We start from the raw sequence: 16,493 nt of genomic DNA, 5'->3' as shown, positions 1-16,493 counted from the left end.
ATTGACCTTGATATGAGTAGTTATCAAAGTTCTCTTATGTGAAGCTTTCTCTAATTCAAACTTTTTCACCAAGTTTTTGGCATATTTACTCTGTGAGATGAAGATACCTTTGACTTCTACTGGACTTGAAGCCCAAGGAAATATGACATTTCTCCTACCATGCTCATTTTGAACTAAAATTGTATCTGTTTAACAAACTGTTCAGCCATCTTCTGCAAACTCGAACTAAATATAAAGTCATCAACGTAAATTTGAGTAATGATAAAGTCTGGCCTGGTGTGTTTCACAAAAAAAAAGTTTTTTCTACTCCCCATCAAGCATAGCCATGATCGACCAGAAACACAGTCAACCTCTCATACCAGGCCCTAGGCGCCTGTTTCAACCATAAAGAGCTTTCTTCAGCTTGTAAACATGATCTGGATGATGTGGATCTTTGAAACCCTTTGGTTGAGCAACATAGACTTTCTTCAGTGAGAAGTCCATTCAGAAAAGCACTCTTCATGTCCACTAGGTGCAGCTTGAAGTTTAGATTACTAGAAAGAGCAAGTAGCAATCGAATGGCCTCCAGACAAGCAGCTGGAGAAAAAGTTTCTTTGAAATCAACACCTTTGATATGTGAGTATCCTTGAGCCACCATGCAAGCTTTATTCTTAGTGGTGTTTCCTTTCTCGTCGGAATTATTCTTGAAAATCTATTTTGTGCCGATGACGTTGACGTCTGGAGGATAGGGAACCAGATCCCACACATCGCTTCTTTCAAATTCACCAACTTCCTCTTACATCGCCACTACCCAGTATTCATTAATGATATCTTCTTTGATGTTTATGGGTTCAACACTAGAGATAAAACATGAATTATTGATCATATCACGATAGTTAAGAATATGATTATCTCTGGTTTTTCTTCCGTCTAGAGGATTGCCGATGATTGATGAGATTGGACGATTCTTCTGAATCTTGGAAGTAGGTTGAAGTAGATGAGTGTCTGGAGCATCTTCATTCAAGTCCTGAACAGATCCATCATCTGATAAGCCAAGAAATAGATCTCGAATATCCTTTGAGGAGTTTGTTTGACCAACTTCTTGAACAACCTGGAGGGGGCTGGTTAGTTCAATAGTTTCTTCATCTTCAGTGTTTCTCTTTTCTTCGATATCTTTGATAATGACATTTATAGACTCCATGGCGGTGTTAGTTTGCTTGTTGTAGATTTGATAAGCTCTGTTAGAGGTAGAGTAGCCAAAGAATATTAATTCATCACTTTTCGGATCTAACTTCTGCATGTATTCTATGTCATTCAAGATATATCATACACTACCAAACACATAAAAGTATTTAATAGTTGGCTTATTTCCATTCCACATGTCTTCTCAGTTCCAGATCGAATGGAGACTCTGTTGATTATATAGCATGTTGTGTTCACTGCTTCAGCCCAGAACTTCAATGGCATTTTCTTTGCTATGATCATTACTCTGGCCATCTCATGGATTGTAATATTCTTCCTCTCAACTACACCATTTTATTGTGGAGTGATGGGCGATAATGACTGATGTGCAATGCCTAGAGCTTCACAAAAATCTTTGAACCCCTTATTCTCGAACTCTCTTCCATGGTCACTTCGGATAGCCATGATGTGTTCACCACCAATCTCCTTCTCTTTATCTGAAACCTTGTGCATAGAGTGGTGAATGCCTTGATTGCATCTGATTTTTCCCTGAGAAAATCTATTCACGAATATCGAGAATAATCATCAACACATACGAAAACATATTTCTTACCACCAATGCTTTCAACTTGCATAGGACCCATCAAGTCCATGTGTATGAGCTCTAGAGGTCTCCTGGTGTTGATTTGTGTTACGCTTTTGTGAGCTATCTTAGTCTTTTTTCTCATCTGACAGTCTCCACACACAATGCTGATATATCCCTGGAGTATAGGAAATCCTCTGACAAGCCCTCTTGTAGAAACTTTCTTCATGGTTCTCATGTTGAAATGACTCATTCTCTTATGCCAAAGATCTATCTCATTTGACTTGCTCATCTGACAAATTGTTTGACCAACTCCTAAGAGATAGCAGTTGCTTAAAGACCTCTTCCATTCCAGGACACACTGATTCTTCTTGTTGAACACGTGGTTGTATTCCTTAGTGAATAACACATGATTTTCTGCATTACACAACTAACTCACACTAATCAAGTTTGCCTTCAAACCACCCATAAGAAGAACATTCCTAAGTTGTGATAAACCTTCTATCTGAAGCATTCCTTTCTCAACAATTCTTCCTTTTGCCCGGTCTCCAAATGTCACATTCTGAGTCTTGAATGGCTTAAGGCCGATGAGACAGTCTTTGTCACACCGGTCATATGCCCAAAACAATCGTTATCTGGTGTACCTCTAGAGTAGAGTTGTAAGGTACAAAACAGTGATGCTGCCTCACTCTCCATTTATGTCTAACAGAAGTTGGCTTTCTTACTCTGTGTATTCTGAGATCTGCGAGATACTTGAAACAACAAGGTTTGATATAACCAGGTTTATTTCAATAGAGACATTCCCACTTCTTCTTATGTCTGCTAGTCATTGGGGTGACATGTTTTTGTACTTGCTTGAACATTTTCTTGGACACTTCATTCCGCATGTGCTCCCCAGCTTTCACAAACTTTGCCTGACCCTGTGATGATTCACCATGAAATCCAAGTCCTCTGTTGCTTCCACTTCTTCTTCGAGATGGAAGGATTGTGTCAAGATTGCTGGAGTCTGAGTTGAGCATCTTCACATTTTTTCTTCAGTTGGCTCAATTCATTAGAGGCTTCCAAGTAGGCTCACTTGCCAGTTATCACTTACTCCTCCAACACATTTACGGAATCAATGAGCTTTGTTTTGTCAAAAATTAGACCAGCTACCTTCTTCTATAGGGCATTCCTCTCAAGCTTCAGATCAACAACATTCTAATTTAGATTTTTGGTGTTCTAGATTACTATGACCCACTTGTCATGCAGCGCGAGTAGTTCTTGATGATATCAGCTTCTGTTACTTCAGCTTCTTCATCACTGCTCCAGTCATCAGGAAGAGGTTCAATCAACTACTGGTATGCTCCTGTAACAACATTAAAGGGTAAATAGTTGGAGGTTTCATCATCTTGTTTCTTGCTATCAGAATCTTGATCACTCTAATTTGCAACATAAGACTTGTTCTTCTTCAGAGTGTTAGCACATTCAGCCCGGATATGACCAAATCCTTCGTATTCTCTACATTGGATTCTTTTAGCTTTGTCTCCACGATTCTCTTGGATGTTGTCGCCAAGTATGTTTCTATTTTGAAAGTCATTGCCTCTTCTGTCCTAATTATTTGGAGTTGAATTTTGCCCTTGATCTCCAGTTCTTCAATTGATCCTCTTCATGAATTTTTCAAAGTTCTTGGTGAGCAACGCCATCTGTTCTATCAGATCTTGATCTTCTTCTGCTTCAGTGATAGCTTCTGCTTTCAAGGTCACACTATTGTTCTTCTTATCTGCGTATTTTCCTTTAAAATTCATCTCGAATGTCTTGCGAGATCCCATTAACTCGTCAAGTCTATAATCTATTCTAGATTGTGTGTTTCTTCTATAGCAGTCACCTTCATAGCATATAGTTCTGAAAGAGTTCTCAGAACTTTGCTCACTAGCTTTGCATTATCAATAGATTTTCCAAAAGCAAACGATTCATTAGATATATCATGGATTCTAGCACTGTATTCAGAAATTGTTTTATCTTCTTTCAGCATGATATTCTCAAACCTGATAGTAAGAATTCGGAGATGTTGAGCTCTGACCTTGTCTGTGCCCTCATGAGCGACACGCAAAGCTTCCTTAACCATTTCACAGTTGGAGATCAACTTGAAGATATTCTCATCTACAACAGAGAATATGACGTTCATGGCTTTAGAGTTTCACATGGCTTTTCGTTGTTGCTTTTCAGACCACTTATCCTGATCGGTTCCTTTGTCATTAGCAACTGTAGGAAGAGTCTACCTTTTTTCCATGGCCACCCAAGCCTTCTCATCAATAGCCTTCAAAAACGCTTTCATATGTGCCTTCCAGTACCCATGGTTTGGACCTTCCAAGAGTGGAGGTTTACAAATATTGTGTCCCTCCTTCTTGTTCATCTTAACACAGAAAACACGTCAATAGACAAACTGGATCACACTCAATGACTCGAGTGACCCCTCTGATACCAATTGAAATTACGTGATGTGATGTTAGACAGTTGTTTAACTAAGTTGTTGAACAACTCATTGATTGTAACATGATTAATTAAATTAACAACCAATCAAAAATTAAACTTAAAGCAATAAGGACACACAAAATTGGTAACTCTGTTCGGTGAAATAACAACTTCTCAGGGGACTAATATGGCCGAGGTGTAAAGCAATCCGCTAACTTAAATAGTCAAAGGTACATGAATATTAAGTTTGACGAACTCCCTTCTGCAAACACATTCATCTTTGACTCACTTATGTGGATTATGGAATCTAATCTCCTCTTAGATTTGAGACTCCCTCTCACTTTCACTCGATCTTCTCCCGAAGATTGACAAGCACGTCAATGCAAAAATACGATCTCACCACTTAGTACGATGGTACAAAAATTGCAAGTTTTTTTTAGTTTGTTGTCGTTGATGATCTCCAAAGCAGAGAGATGACCACAAAGATATGACTGCATGAATTACTCAAACAGAAAAGTAAGTCAATCAAAATAAAACCGTAGGTGAGTATTTATGTGATTCACTCCTAATCTCTCGCGAAATCTATGAAGCCGAATTTGTATAAACAAATCTGATTTTATTCGTCCATGACTATCGGAACTAAATAGCTTGTTTAGTTATTATTTCGCGCGGGAGGAAAAAAACTTTAAGTACTCCGAAACTTTAAGTCGCTTGAATAATATCTTAAAGCTTTGACTTGTTACAATTTGCTTTGTCAAATTAAAATCTATGACACAGGGGATCCAATATTATCTGTTGTGTTGAACATATCAACAAAATAAAATACACCGTATAATAAATATATAGGAAGCTAGGAGAGGAGAAAACGTGTCCCACATTTTTTTTGCTCTGAAGTGTCCCACATTTATAATGTTCAGAACCGCCGGTTTTCCTAGAATCGGCAGACGTGTAGACCCACGATACCTCAGACTTTGAAGAGAATTACGATACATGAAAACCCCATTGCCATCAGCTTGCTTAGTAAAAAAAAATCAGTTCATTTAATTAAAAGGACCGAATGAATCCAATATGGACGAAACATGAATTTTATGGGGATTATATAATAATATACGACTACTTCTCACTGCTTTCCATTAGCTTTTAGGTAGTAATTGAAGAAGGTGAAATTTCAAAGTACCTTCTATGTAAATCATATTTATTAATATTGAAATCTGGAACACCCGAGCAATAACGATGGTTAATAACGCGGAAATATATCGATATATAAAGTGTAAGCAAACATAAATGAATAGGTACAAGAAAGTATTCAAATAAAAATAGACCAAAAATAAGTATTTGCAGACGTGTTATCGTTATTCTGCCTCCACTCTTTTTAAACATGTCTAATCAAAATACAAAGACGGGAAGCTTTACAACGGGCGCGAATCAAGAAACTAAAATATGAAAGTAAACAAGGAAAACACCCAGACACAACTGTATGAAATAATTAAATAGTCACTTTAAATTATATAAATATTAAAAAAAATAGCAACATGAATAATTAATATATTTATAAACATACACTTAAATATTTTTTTTTCACGACAAGAATACTTAATGTTAAATTTCAGTTGCATCTTTCAATAAAGTCCGTTAAATTTAACGACAATACACGTGGCAGGTTCTAATTAAACACGATTTAATGTATTTTTTTTAATTATTTAAACACTAATAATATCATTTTTATAATAAAAAAATTAATTAAAAATGACATTTATGTATAATTAAGCATTGATGATCTTTTAAAAACGCTTTAAGATTTATTTCTTAAAATTAATCAGGTATTAATGATATTATTTAGAAAAAATACTTAATCAATTTTGTTATATTATATACATTTTTATATTAAAAAAATTATTATTTTTATTTTACCATTTTTAGAAAATTAATTAATTATTTTTTAATTATAAAAATAATATTATTGAAAATTATTTAATATTTATTTCTTATAATTAATCAAGCATTTATAATATCATTTTTCTAAAAATGCTTAATTAATATATTAATATCAAAACATTTTTAATTAAATTCGTTTTATATTTATTTGTTATAAAAATAATATTATGTCTTCAATTAAGAAAAAATAATCGTGTTTAATTTGAGGTTGCCACATGTATTTCCGTCAAATTAAACTGACTTTATTTAACGGTTTAGTTGAAACCTAACATTAAATATTTTTATCACGAAAAAAAAAAAGTATTTAAGTGTATATTTATGAAAATATTAAGTATATTTATCAGCACTTCTTCTATAAAAAATACAATTCAAATAATATATGTGTCCTTCATCTCATATTATGATGTATGTGATTTGTTTGAGTTTGAATTGCTTTTATAATTAAATGAATGTTAGGCTATACTTTTAAAATAGGCAATATACATAGCTTCGTCTTCCTTAAAATGAAAAATATCATATTTATCTCATATATATAAGTGAAACATGACGATTATTTTTTGGATGTCCAAAGTATCGCGTGCATCGTTTTATTTTACTGTTTGTAAGTAGATTATACGCTAAAACTAATTTTATGTAGAAAAATTACACGGACTAGCCAACCTCAAACATTGATACTGTAAAGTAACCGACGTTTCAAGATTTTTTTAATATCTAGTCAAATCGCTGACATGGCAAGATTAATCTCCATAGCTTTTTACGTAAATATCCTTTTGTAAGAAAATCATAAAAGTAACATATTGATGAGTATTCTTCTACATTTATTTGGTCAATAAAAAATCATGCGTGAAATTGAAAATATAATTAGAAATAAAAGTGAGAGTTTTTTTCTCTCTCAGGTTCTTCAATTCATCCACGGCTTCTTCTTCACCATTCATGTTCTTTGCTGTCGAGGCTTCCAATCATTCCTTGCGACGTGATTCCTCCGCTTCCTCAGAGACTCATGCTTCCGATCCTCAAACGACGCAATCGATGAGCCTCCGATCGTTGAGTATCTTCTTTCTCGCAGAGGTTGGCGATTTCCCCGATCCACGAAAACAGAGAGTTTGTTCTTTGAAGCTTTCTTTCTTGCTCTGACCACAACGACTATCACCGACGCTCGTCATCGACCACGAAGTCAGATCTGAGCCACCATCGTCGAGTTCATGCTTGTGGATGACTCGTCATCGCTTGTCTTCAACCACAAATTCAGATCCAATTAAGATCAATAGTCTCTCTCTCTCTCTCTCTCTCTATCTCTCTCTCTCTCTCCTCTCTCTGACATGGAATTAATTGCTTTAATTTTAGCAAATTTGTATTGATGATTACAGAAGCGAGAGACAAAGAAGAATGGAATATCAAACATTTATTTGCGTTAATATGTGTTCATTCGTGTTAATGCATGTTAATTCGTGTTAATTTGTTTATTTATGTTTATTTCATAAGTAATTCGGGTTAATTATGAATTATTTCATGTTAATTCGGAATTAATTCATGTTAATTCGGTTTATTTATGTTTATTCGTATTAATTTCGATTTTTTTGTAGGAGAATTGATGACTTTGTGTCTTCGGTCGGAGAATCGGAGGTTCGAGACGGATCATCAGTGATGATCGTTTTGTCAATGGTGCCTACAAGAGGAGTAGTAGTCTTTAATGTACATTTGATGTAATAAAGTCTCACGAAGACTGTTGCTTGTAACTACTGAATTATTAATAAAAGTTGAAACGTTCATTCATTCTTCCTTATTTATTTGAAGCTTTATGATAAACTATAGTCTTTAGTCCTTAAACAAACCTAACAACAAAAAAAGAGTCAAATATAGATTTGCATGAACAAACTCTTCATGGTTTGCTTAAAAAAAAGTATATTCACAATCTAAGGATCATATGGCTATTGATCTCAGTATGATTGTTAGGAGAATCTATGATGTCTGGTTATGGGACATTGAGAGTTAGAGACTCTATAATTCTTCCTAGGTACCTTCTGAAGGTACTGAATTGACCAGTGCACTTCTAGAGACAGAATAAGAACAAACCATTTAACCTCTTATGTCTCGAAGTCACTACGTATGAATTGCATCGTGCTTACCTCAATCTTGAAATGAGACATGTCATTTCATAGCTTACGTATTCTCATTTGAGAAAGTCAGAGTTCTAGATTCACTATGTAATATAGACAAAACCTATCGGTGAAGTACTAAGTTATGAAGATGTCATGAGTAACTTTGTGAAGATCTCATAGATATGGAATTCATGTACAAGATTCCTAAAATGCAATGTATATCACCTCATGCTTTGTTCCTTGGAACTGGTCAGTGTCCAAATTGAGTCATGACTCTTTTGGATGAATCAATGTGACTTGTTAGCTCCTCGTCAATACATTGTTTCTAACTTATTCAAGAGCTATAAAGGAGTTTAGGAAATAACAGCTGAAGAGTAAAATTGTAATTTTGTAAATCCCGACTAGCTGATGATATTCATGAAGGGTAAACATAGATAATATTCAGTGGATCCACTCATCACAATTAAGTTGAATTCTTAAGTAGAAAATAAATTCATTTGAACTGAGAGATTCTCAGTGTCAACTCTTTAGTGGAATTAGTTGACTTTAAGCTAGAACTTGGAAAAGGTTTGTGAACTTTTGAGTCCAGGTATGCTAGCTCAAACTTTTTTCATTTGGATCCATGAGGTCACTACCACAAGTCATTAGAGTAGGATTAGTTAAATTAGAATCTAAGCCAAAACAAGAACTAGACAAGTTTTACGAAAATTGTCTAAAGGGTAATTTTGTCCTTTTGGACATAGGATGGCATGAATGTCAATAAATAAGTTTTTTTGACATTGTCATATGATGACAAGAAATTTAGATCACTCGGCCATAATGAATAATTGGTCCGTGAGGATTAATTTCATTTCATGGAATTTTACTTGAAAATTCTCAATGGGCTTTTCTTATGTTGTCATGAACAAATAAAGAAACATCTAAAAGCTCCTTCTAGAAGCCATGAAACCGTCCAACCAAGAGAAGGAAAGATGAATTATTTTGTGCATTGATGTATGAAGATACTTGCCAAAAGAAAAAGATAAAACAAATTTCCTCTATGAGCAAAGTAGATGGGCGGCAAGGCAAGAGAGGGCAAGCAAAAGAGGAAACAAATTTGCTTCTAGAAGCATGAGTTGGGCGTGCAAGTGGGAAAAGAGGAAATGAATATTTGCTCATGAATATGTAATATTCTATAGAAAAGAGGAAACTACATTTTGAAGGTAATCCCCCTCCTATAAATACCGTCACCTTATTCACAACTCACAACACACAATTTTGAGATTGAGAGCTTTTCTCTCTAGATTGTTTGGCCGCCCTTCTCTCTCTTTAACCCTTCTTGTTCTTTTGTTTTGGCACCTAGGTCTTCATTAGACCTAGCATGTGTTTTAGCTCTTTGGCTCCAAGACTTGTTTTTGAGTCATCGTGTTTAAAAGTGTCCACACACTAAATCCAACCATTCTCTTAAGACTATAGTGGTAGAAACTTTCGTGGTTGCTCACAGGTTCAAGAAGACTAGTGGGAGAGGCGAGCTGCGTGGGGAGACGAACGTGTCTACTTTTCTAAGGCTTCTCAACATTCACAACTCACAACACACAATTTTGAGATTGAGAGCTTTTCTCTCTAGATTGTTTGGCCGCCCTTCTCTCTCTTTAACCCTTCTTGTTCTTTTGTTTTGGCACCTAGGTCTTCATTAGACCTAGCATGTGTTTTAGCTCTTTGGCTCCAAGACTTGTTTTTGAGTCATCGTGTTTAAAAGTGTCCACACACTAAATCCAACCATTCTCTTAAGACTCTAGTGGTAGAAACTTTCGTGGTTGCTCACAGGTTCAAGAAGACTAGTGGGAGAGGCGAGCTGCGTGGGGAGACGAACGTGTCTACTTTTCTAAGGCTTCTCAACATTCACGCTCCATTCGAGGTTGGTACCGAGTAAAAACTAAATGTAGTTTTAAATTTTAAATTATATGTTCATGCACTTTATCTAGGTTGTAAAATCGTTTGACGTGTTTTAAAGAACTTTATTATATTTCGCCGCTTGCTAGAAGTGATAAAACTTTTCTTAACCCTAGATCCATTCCAACAAAATCGGCGGAAAATTGTACAAGTTGACTAGGCGTTGAAGACCGGAGATGAAGATCGACGGTGAAGATCTCATAATATCTTTAGAGAATTTTTTAGTCTATTAATGAAAGAGTTATTTATTGTAATATTTTTCATTTATTTATTTGTTTTTGTTAACTAATTTATATTTGGTAACCTTCATTTTAAATGAAGGGTATTATTGTCTCTTCAAGTGGGTTTATGTTATTTATGGCTATTGTACAAAACAAACCTAACGTTTGACTTTTTTGACAATTTTATGTTTGGCAACCCTTCATTTTAAATAATTGTTGTAGAATATTGGACCTTTTATAGCGGTATAGTTGTCCTGTTGTAAAAAATGTACAAATTTAGACATTATACAACGGTAAACTGTACCGTCAAACAAACTCATACCAGCGATGAGTAATTCCCTTTGCGCTCTTCTAGCTCACTTCTCTCTCTTTTTTTTTCGGTGACGATTAGCCGAAAACCTCTTCCGGTGAGCCAAAGGGATTTCTTCATCGTTAGACCACTGCACGATCATAAGGTCCGGCTCTCATTCGAACCATGGTCGGTTCTAATTATTGATCTATTTTTTGGCATTAACAAATAACATACGTGATAACGAGACCCACATCGACTGTTGGAATAGTCTTACAATTGATGAGTTTGACTACCACTTCGCAATCCAATTGCATCACCACCTTAAAAAAAACCTCTGGTGCGAGCTTCCTCCAACCCATGTAAATTATCCATCGCTTTCGTAAACAAGGCCGGAAGGACAGGGATTAAGAGCACTATAGACAAGATGAAAATACCCATATAATTTTGGAAAATACCTCCAACCCCGCAAATCGCCCTTCTCTCTCAACGGCAGTTACGACCATCATGTCCCGAAAAGAAGGTGGCCATCGAGTGCATCAAGGAGGTGACGGCCGAGTGACTCTTAGAGGGTTGCGCACTTATCGGAACTCATCGAGGAAATCGATTGCCCTGCTCATGACGTCGGCTGTAGTCGTGGATCATGTTGTTCCGGCAGTTCCACAGACTCCACATGATCATCGCAAAAGCTCAAAATCTTATGGAGATAAAAGAGATTTGACATGAATAAGGTTGTCATGAGTCTTTGACCAATTTTCACCAATCAAGTGCCTTTCAAATTTGCACACTCTCTCGACACTCCTCTAAAGCATGGAAAGTATATTCTTTCCCTTAACACAGAACAAGAGGGGTTGATCTTCATCTCCGATTTCCTATGTGTGTGTGAGCCTCTCCATCTATTCTAGACATGTCAAAATATTATATTTTTTCTTCAATGCCCTTTATTAAGATTTATAAAATATAGCTAAAACATGATATAAAATAACTTTTTTTTTTATAATAAAAATGATCTTATTTCTATATACATAAAAAAAAGCTAGAAATATCCAAAATAACGCAATAAATGCTTTGTTCATTTCCCATCCTTCTAGCATGTGAATAGCCAAGTCCAACAAGGTCTTAAACAATTAATTTATCATGCTAATCCTATCTTTTAGGAAACATGAACTTAAATTAAACATGTATACTATTGTGACATAAATGCTATAATTAATTTAACTCAGACGTATATATTTTCGCCATAATATTTTCTCAAAGTTCCTACACGTGCAATACCCATCCTTATACACTCACTCGTGCGAAACCCTATAAATACGAGAGCCCCACAACTCTCGCTACTCCACACAAAACAAATAAAACAAAATAAAATTACTAAAAGAAAAAGATTCTGATTATTCTCTCCGATCCCGATCCAGCTCATCCCACCGTCCGAATCGCCGGTGACCTTTGTTGCCCCTCCGGCGACGAGCGATTCAATCAGCATGGGTGTAAAGAGCAGGCGATCGACGGCCGGTCCCATGACCACCGAGCCAGCCCTCCTCCGGCCGAACAAGATGCTGACCGGCGTCCATCAGAATCCCAAGGCCTCCGATGCTCTTCCTCTTCCGCTCTACGTTACGAACGGCGTTTTCTTCGCAATGTTCTTCTCCGTCGTGTACTTCCTTCTGACGCGGTGGCGAGAGAAGATCCGAACCTCCACCCCTCTCCACGTCCTCACCTTCTCCGAGATCTCCGCCGTCGTGGCTCTCCTCGCCTCCTTCGTCTACCTCCTCGGCTTCTTCGGCATCGACTTCGTTCAGTCCGTCCTCCGCCCCTCCGCCGACATCTGGTCCGACGAGGAAGACGCTGACGTCATCCTCAAGGAAGATTCCAGAAACGTCCCCTGCGGCGCCGGACTGGACTGCGAGCCGGCGCCGGCGGTGGATCCGGTGTTTGTGTCGGTTCCTTCAACGCCGGTGGAGCTGACGGAGGAGGACGAGGAGGTCGTGAAGGCGGTGGTGGCGGGGAAGATTCCGTCGTACTCACTGGAGTCGAAGCTCGGCGACTGCCTGAAGGCGGCGGCGATTAGGAGGGAAGCTCTGCAGAGGATTACGGGAAAATCGCTGGCCGGTCTTCCTCTGGAAGGTTTGGACTACGCGTCGATCCTGGGACAGTGCTGTGAGATGCCGGTGGGGTACGTGCAGATTCCGGTGGGTATCGCCGGGCCATTGCTTCTGGACGGGAGAGAGTACTCTGTTCCGATGGCGACCACTGAGGGGTGTTTGGTTGCGAGCACAAACCGCGGCTGCAAAGCCATCCATCTCTCGGGCGGAGCTTCAAGCGTCCTTCTGAGGGACGCCATGACCAGAGCTCCCGTGGTCCGCTTTGCCACCGCAACCAGAGCTGCTGACCTGAAGTTCTTCCTCGAACATCCCAACAATTCAAAAGCCATCGCCACCATTTTCAACAAGTTAGTTTTTTTTTATCTCACAATTATTACCAATTTATAAATTGGTTTTTTGTCGTTATTATGCGCATTTCGGTAATGGCTTTTTTTTTATTTATTTATTTATTATTTTTTTTATAACTTAATAACATTAAAAAAAAGACAAAACAATAAAATTAATATTTTACAGAGAAAACTATCAAACAAAAAAAGTGCCACCCATTGTTTTGAATTAAACTCGGTGTCATAAAACTACCAACCCCCTACGAACGTGCACTCAAACCCCACTAATATTATTATTAAAACAAATCACGATAGAGTTAAATGGTCATATTGTATATATTTAATTATGAGCTATAAATTATTTTTTTAAAAAAGTATTCTTTTTGCTTTATATTTTTTAATTATGTCAGGGTAAGTTATTCGAGTTTGTACGTTTTATGAATCGGACCCGAAATCTTCGGTTTGTCATTTTTATAACTCAATCCAAACTAGTTATGGTACCGAAATCAAACCAATTCAACTAATAATAAACTGGTTGTTTTTGTTTGGTTTATTTCGGTGACTTAAATCGATTTGTTCGGATTAATTTATCACAACAAAGTTACAAAATTGAACTGATATCAAATTCAACAAAAATTGTGCAAATAATAAAAATAAATAAGTCATGTCTCATCTCAAATTTCATACTCCATAAAAAATCTATAGCTCATGAAAAATCCATAAAATAATTCAAAAAAATAAGCGTTGTAAAAATTTAAATAAATAGATCTTTATGGTCACAAGAGTCTACTTATATTATCTATTTATCAATTGTCGTGAACACAAAGATACAGCTACAAAATCTGTTAAAAAAGGATACAGCTACAAAATAATTTTTAAATTTAGAAAAGCATTTAGATTTTCATTATCTAATCATAAACCAAATGGTGTATTTTTATTTATTTTACCTTGATAATATTTTTAATTTTCTCTTAGAAAAAATTCTTAATCTAGTTAACGGCATCATGATGGTATTGTTCAACCCATTCTCATAAATATCAAAAACTAAACCAACCCGAAATATTTGCGGTTAGGTTTTCGAGTTTTAATGGGACGGGTTACAAAATAATGTTATTTGATTTAGACGATCGGATTGCTTAGTTTGGCGGTCCTCGTGAACTGGTTACATTTCTTAAATAAATGTATTCCCTTTTATGATTTTGTGTTTTTTTGTTGGGTAAGGAGTTTATATTAATTAACTTCAATCACCTACCATTAGAATATATGTCTGACCGCGTCCATGTGTACGGATTTTGTACAGATCGAGCAGATTCGGAAGACTACAGAGCATAAAGTGCGCAGTGGCCGGGAAGAATCTGTACATGCGGTTCTCGTGCAGCACCGGAGACGCGATGGGAATGAACATGGTCTCGAAAGGCGTCCAGAACGTGATCGACTATCTCCAGACCGACTTCCCGGACATGGACGTCATCGGAATCTCCGGAAACTACTGCTCTGACAAGAAACCCGCCGCCGTGAACTGGATCGAGGGCCGCGGAAAGTCGGTCGTCTGCGAGGCCGTCATCAAGGGCGAGATCGTCACCAAGGTTCTGAAGACCACCGTCGCTTCTCTGGTTGAGCTCAACATGCTCAAGAACCTCACCGGCTCTGCCATGGCCGGGGCTCTCGGGGGATTCAATGCCCACGCAAGCAACATTGTCTCTGCAGTGTTCATCGCTACCGGGCAAGACCCGGCTCAGAACATTGAGAGCTCTCACTGCATCACCATGATGGAGCCTATCAACGGTGGCAATGATCTTCATGTCTCCGTCACCATGCCTTCAATTGAGGTAATAATTTAATTTTAGATTGAACGAGATTTTATCTCATTTCCTAAGCAAATTAATTTTAAGGTGGGGCAGTTAATTCATAGAGTGATTAATTATGTCAATTTATATGCCTGCTTTTTCCTTCCTTGTCCAAATTGTCTTGTGACGGGGCCACAAAAGTAAATGATTAACGGGTTTATTTTTTAACTAATTGTTTTTAGTTTCTAATGATTTTAGATACCAAATATTCATCAGTTAAAGTAAATGGTTTTTTTTCTATGAATTTTATTTTAAAGTATACTAGTCTAATCTATCCAACTTTATTTTTAAAATTGATTTTTTAATGGGTTTTGTTATTTTAATACAATTCATTGTTAATTTTTTTTTTTTTTTGAAACGTGACAATTCATTGTTATTTGTTACGCTCTATTTTAGCTTGAGAATCCAAATCCAAATCCAAATTTTAAATATGCTCAAATCTTGGGAATCCTAATCCTTTGTGTTACGGTTGATCTCAGGTTGGTACAGTTGGAGGTGGGACCCAGTTGGCGTCTCAGTCAGCATGCCTGAACCTCCTCGGAGTGAAAGGAGCGAACCGCGATGCTCCGGGGACGAATGCAAGGAAGTTGGCGTCCATAGTCGCCGGAGCAGTGCTCGCCGGAGAGCTCTCTCTCATGTCCGCTCTCGCCGCCGGTCAGCTGGTCAACAGCCACATGAAGTACAACAGATCGTCCCAAAACATTCCCTCCCTTGCCTCTTCATCGTAATGGTAATAATGAAGAACATAGGGTAAAAAAAAAATCGCTTGGCAAAGTCAATATAAACTTCACTTGTATTCATTTTAGCTTTTTTTTTTCGTGACCTGTTTTCCATGTGAAAAGTAGTTCGTAAATGTTTCACGTGTGTGTAAGAACCAGAACAAATGATCTGGAAATGGAACTCTAGAAATTGAAAATGACGCGAAATGTCTCAATGCAGCTTTTGCTTTGGTGGTTGTGGTAGTGGTGGTTGTCTTGTCTATTATTAAAAATGTGTTTCACGAACCTTTTTGACCCCTTTCATTGTTAGTCCACATCTTTCTGAATTTGGTAAGCTTCACTTTCTTTTTTTTTTCTAAAATAAATAAATGCAATTTCCTTGGCCATAAACGCGTTTGGAAAAAGTAAGGAACCTAAAAGACGGCAACTACTTTATCTAAGTCATGATTTCGAATTACCGGGCTTAAATACCCCCAAGAGAAATAGTTCTTTGGAGGGTTATACAAAAAAAAGCTAGTTATCTTTTTCGGTAGGCGAGAGAGAAATTCAAATGTGTCTCGACATCTTTGTTAATTCTCTTAGGAGTTTTAATTATCTTATTTGATTATTTCGTACTCTTTCTCTAAACCGTTTCAATTATTTGTGGGAGTTTATCTCCGCTTGAATTCTGCATTCAATATTCATCGAAATCATCAATAATAATCAATAATGCAGTTTTCGTTAAAAATAAAAAATAAAAAAGGCGTTTGGAAAAGCAACATCCCAGGCCGGTTGGGGCAATCCTCACCGGTATAGAAAAATCTTCGATCATAATTTGTGCATAAATAA

The 16,493-nt window shown here is 36.9% G+C and overlaps 1 protein-coding gene across 1 annotated transcript; it reads left to right on the top strand.

Moving 5' to 3' along the window:
• Positions 1-11,985: 11,985 nt before the first annotated feature.
• LOC149389374 (3-hydroxy-3-methylglutaryl coenzyme A reductase-like) lies at positions 11,986-15,908 on the top strand. The gene is made up of 3 exons (XM_089621820.1): positions 11,986-13,120; positions 14,400-14,928; positions 15,426-15,908. Exons 1-3 carry the CDS (start codon positions 12,153-12,155, stop codon positions 15,672-15,674), a joined length of 1,746 nt encoding a protein of 581 aa, XP_089477946.1. The 5' UTR covers positions 11,986-12,152; the 3' UTR covers positions 15,675-15,908.
• The last annotated feature ends 585 nt before the right edge of the window (positions 15,909-16,493 follow it).

Source organism: Urtica dioica, chromosome 8, assembly GCF_054948205.1.
Source record: "Urtica dioica subsp. dioica isolate 48M chromosome 8, U.dioica_male_clone48M_v1_H2, whole genome shotgun sequence".
In the NCBI taxonomy this organism is placed as follows: Eukaryota; Viridiplantae; Streptophyta; class Magnoliopsida; order Rosales; family Urticaceae; genus Urtica; species Urtica dioica.
Note: the sequence above shows the minus strand (reverse complement) of the source record. Positions and strands in the feature narration are given on the sequence as shown.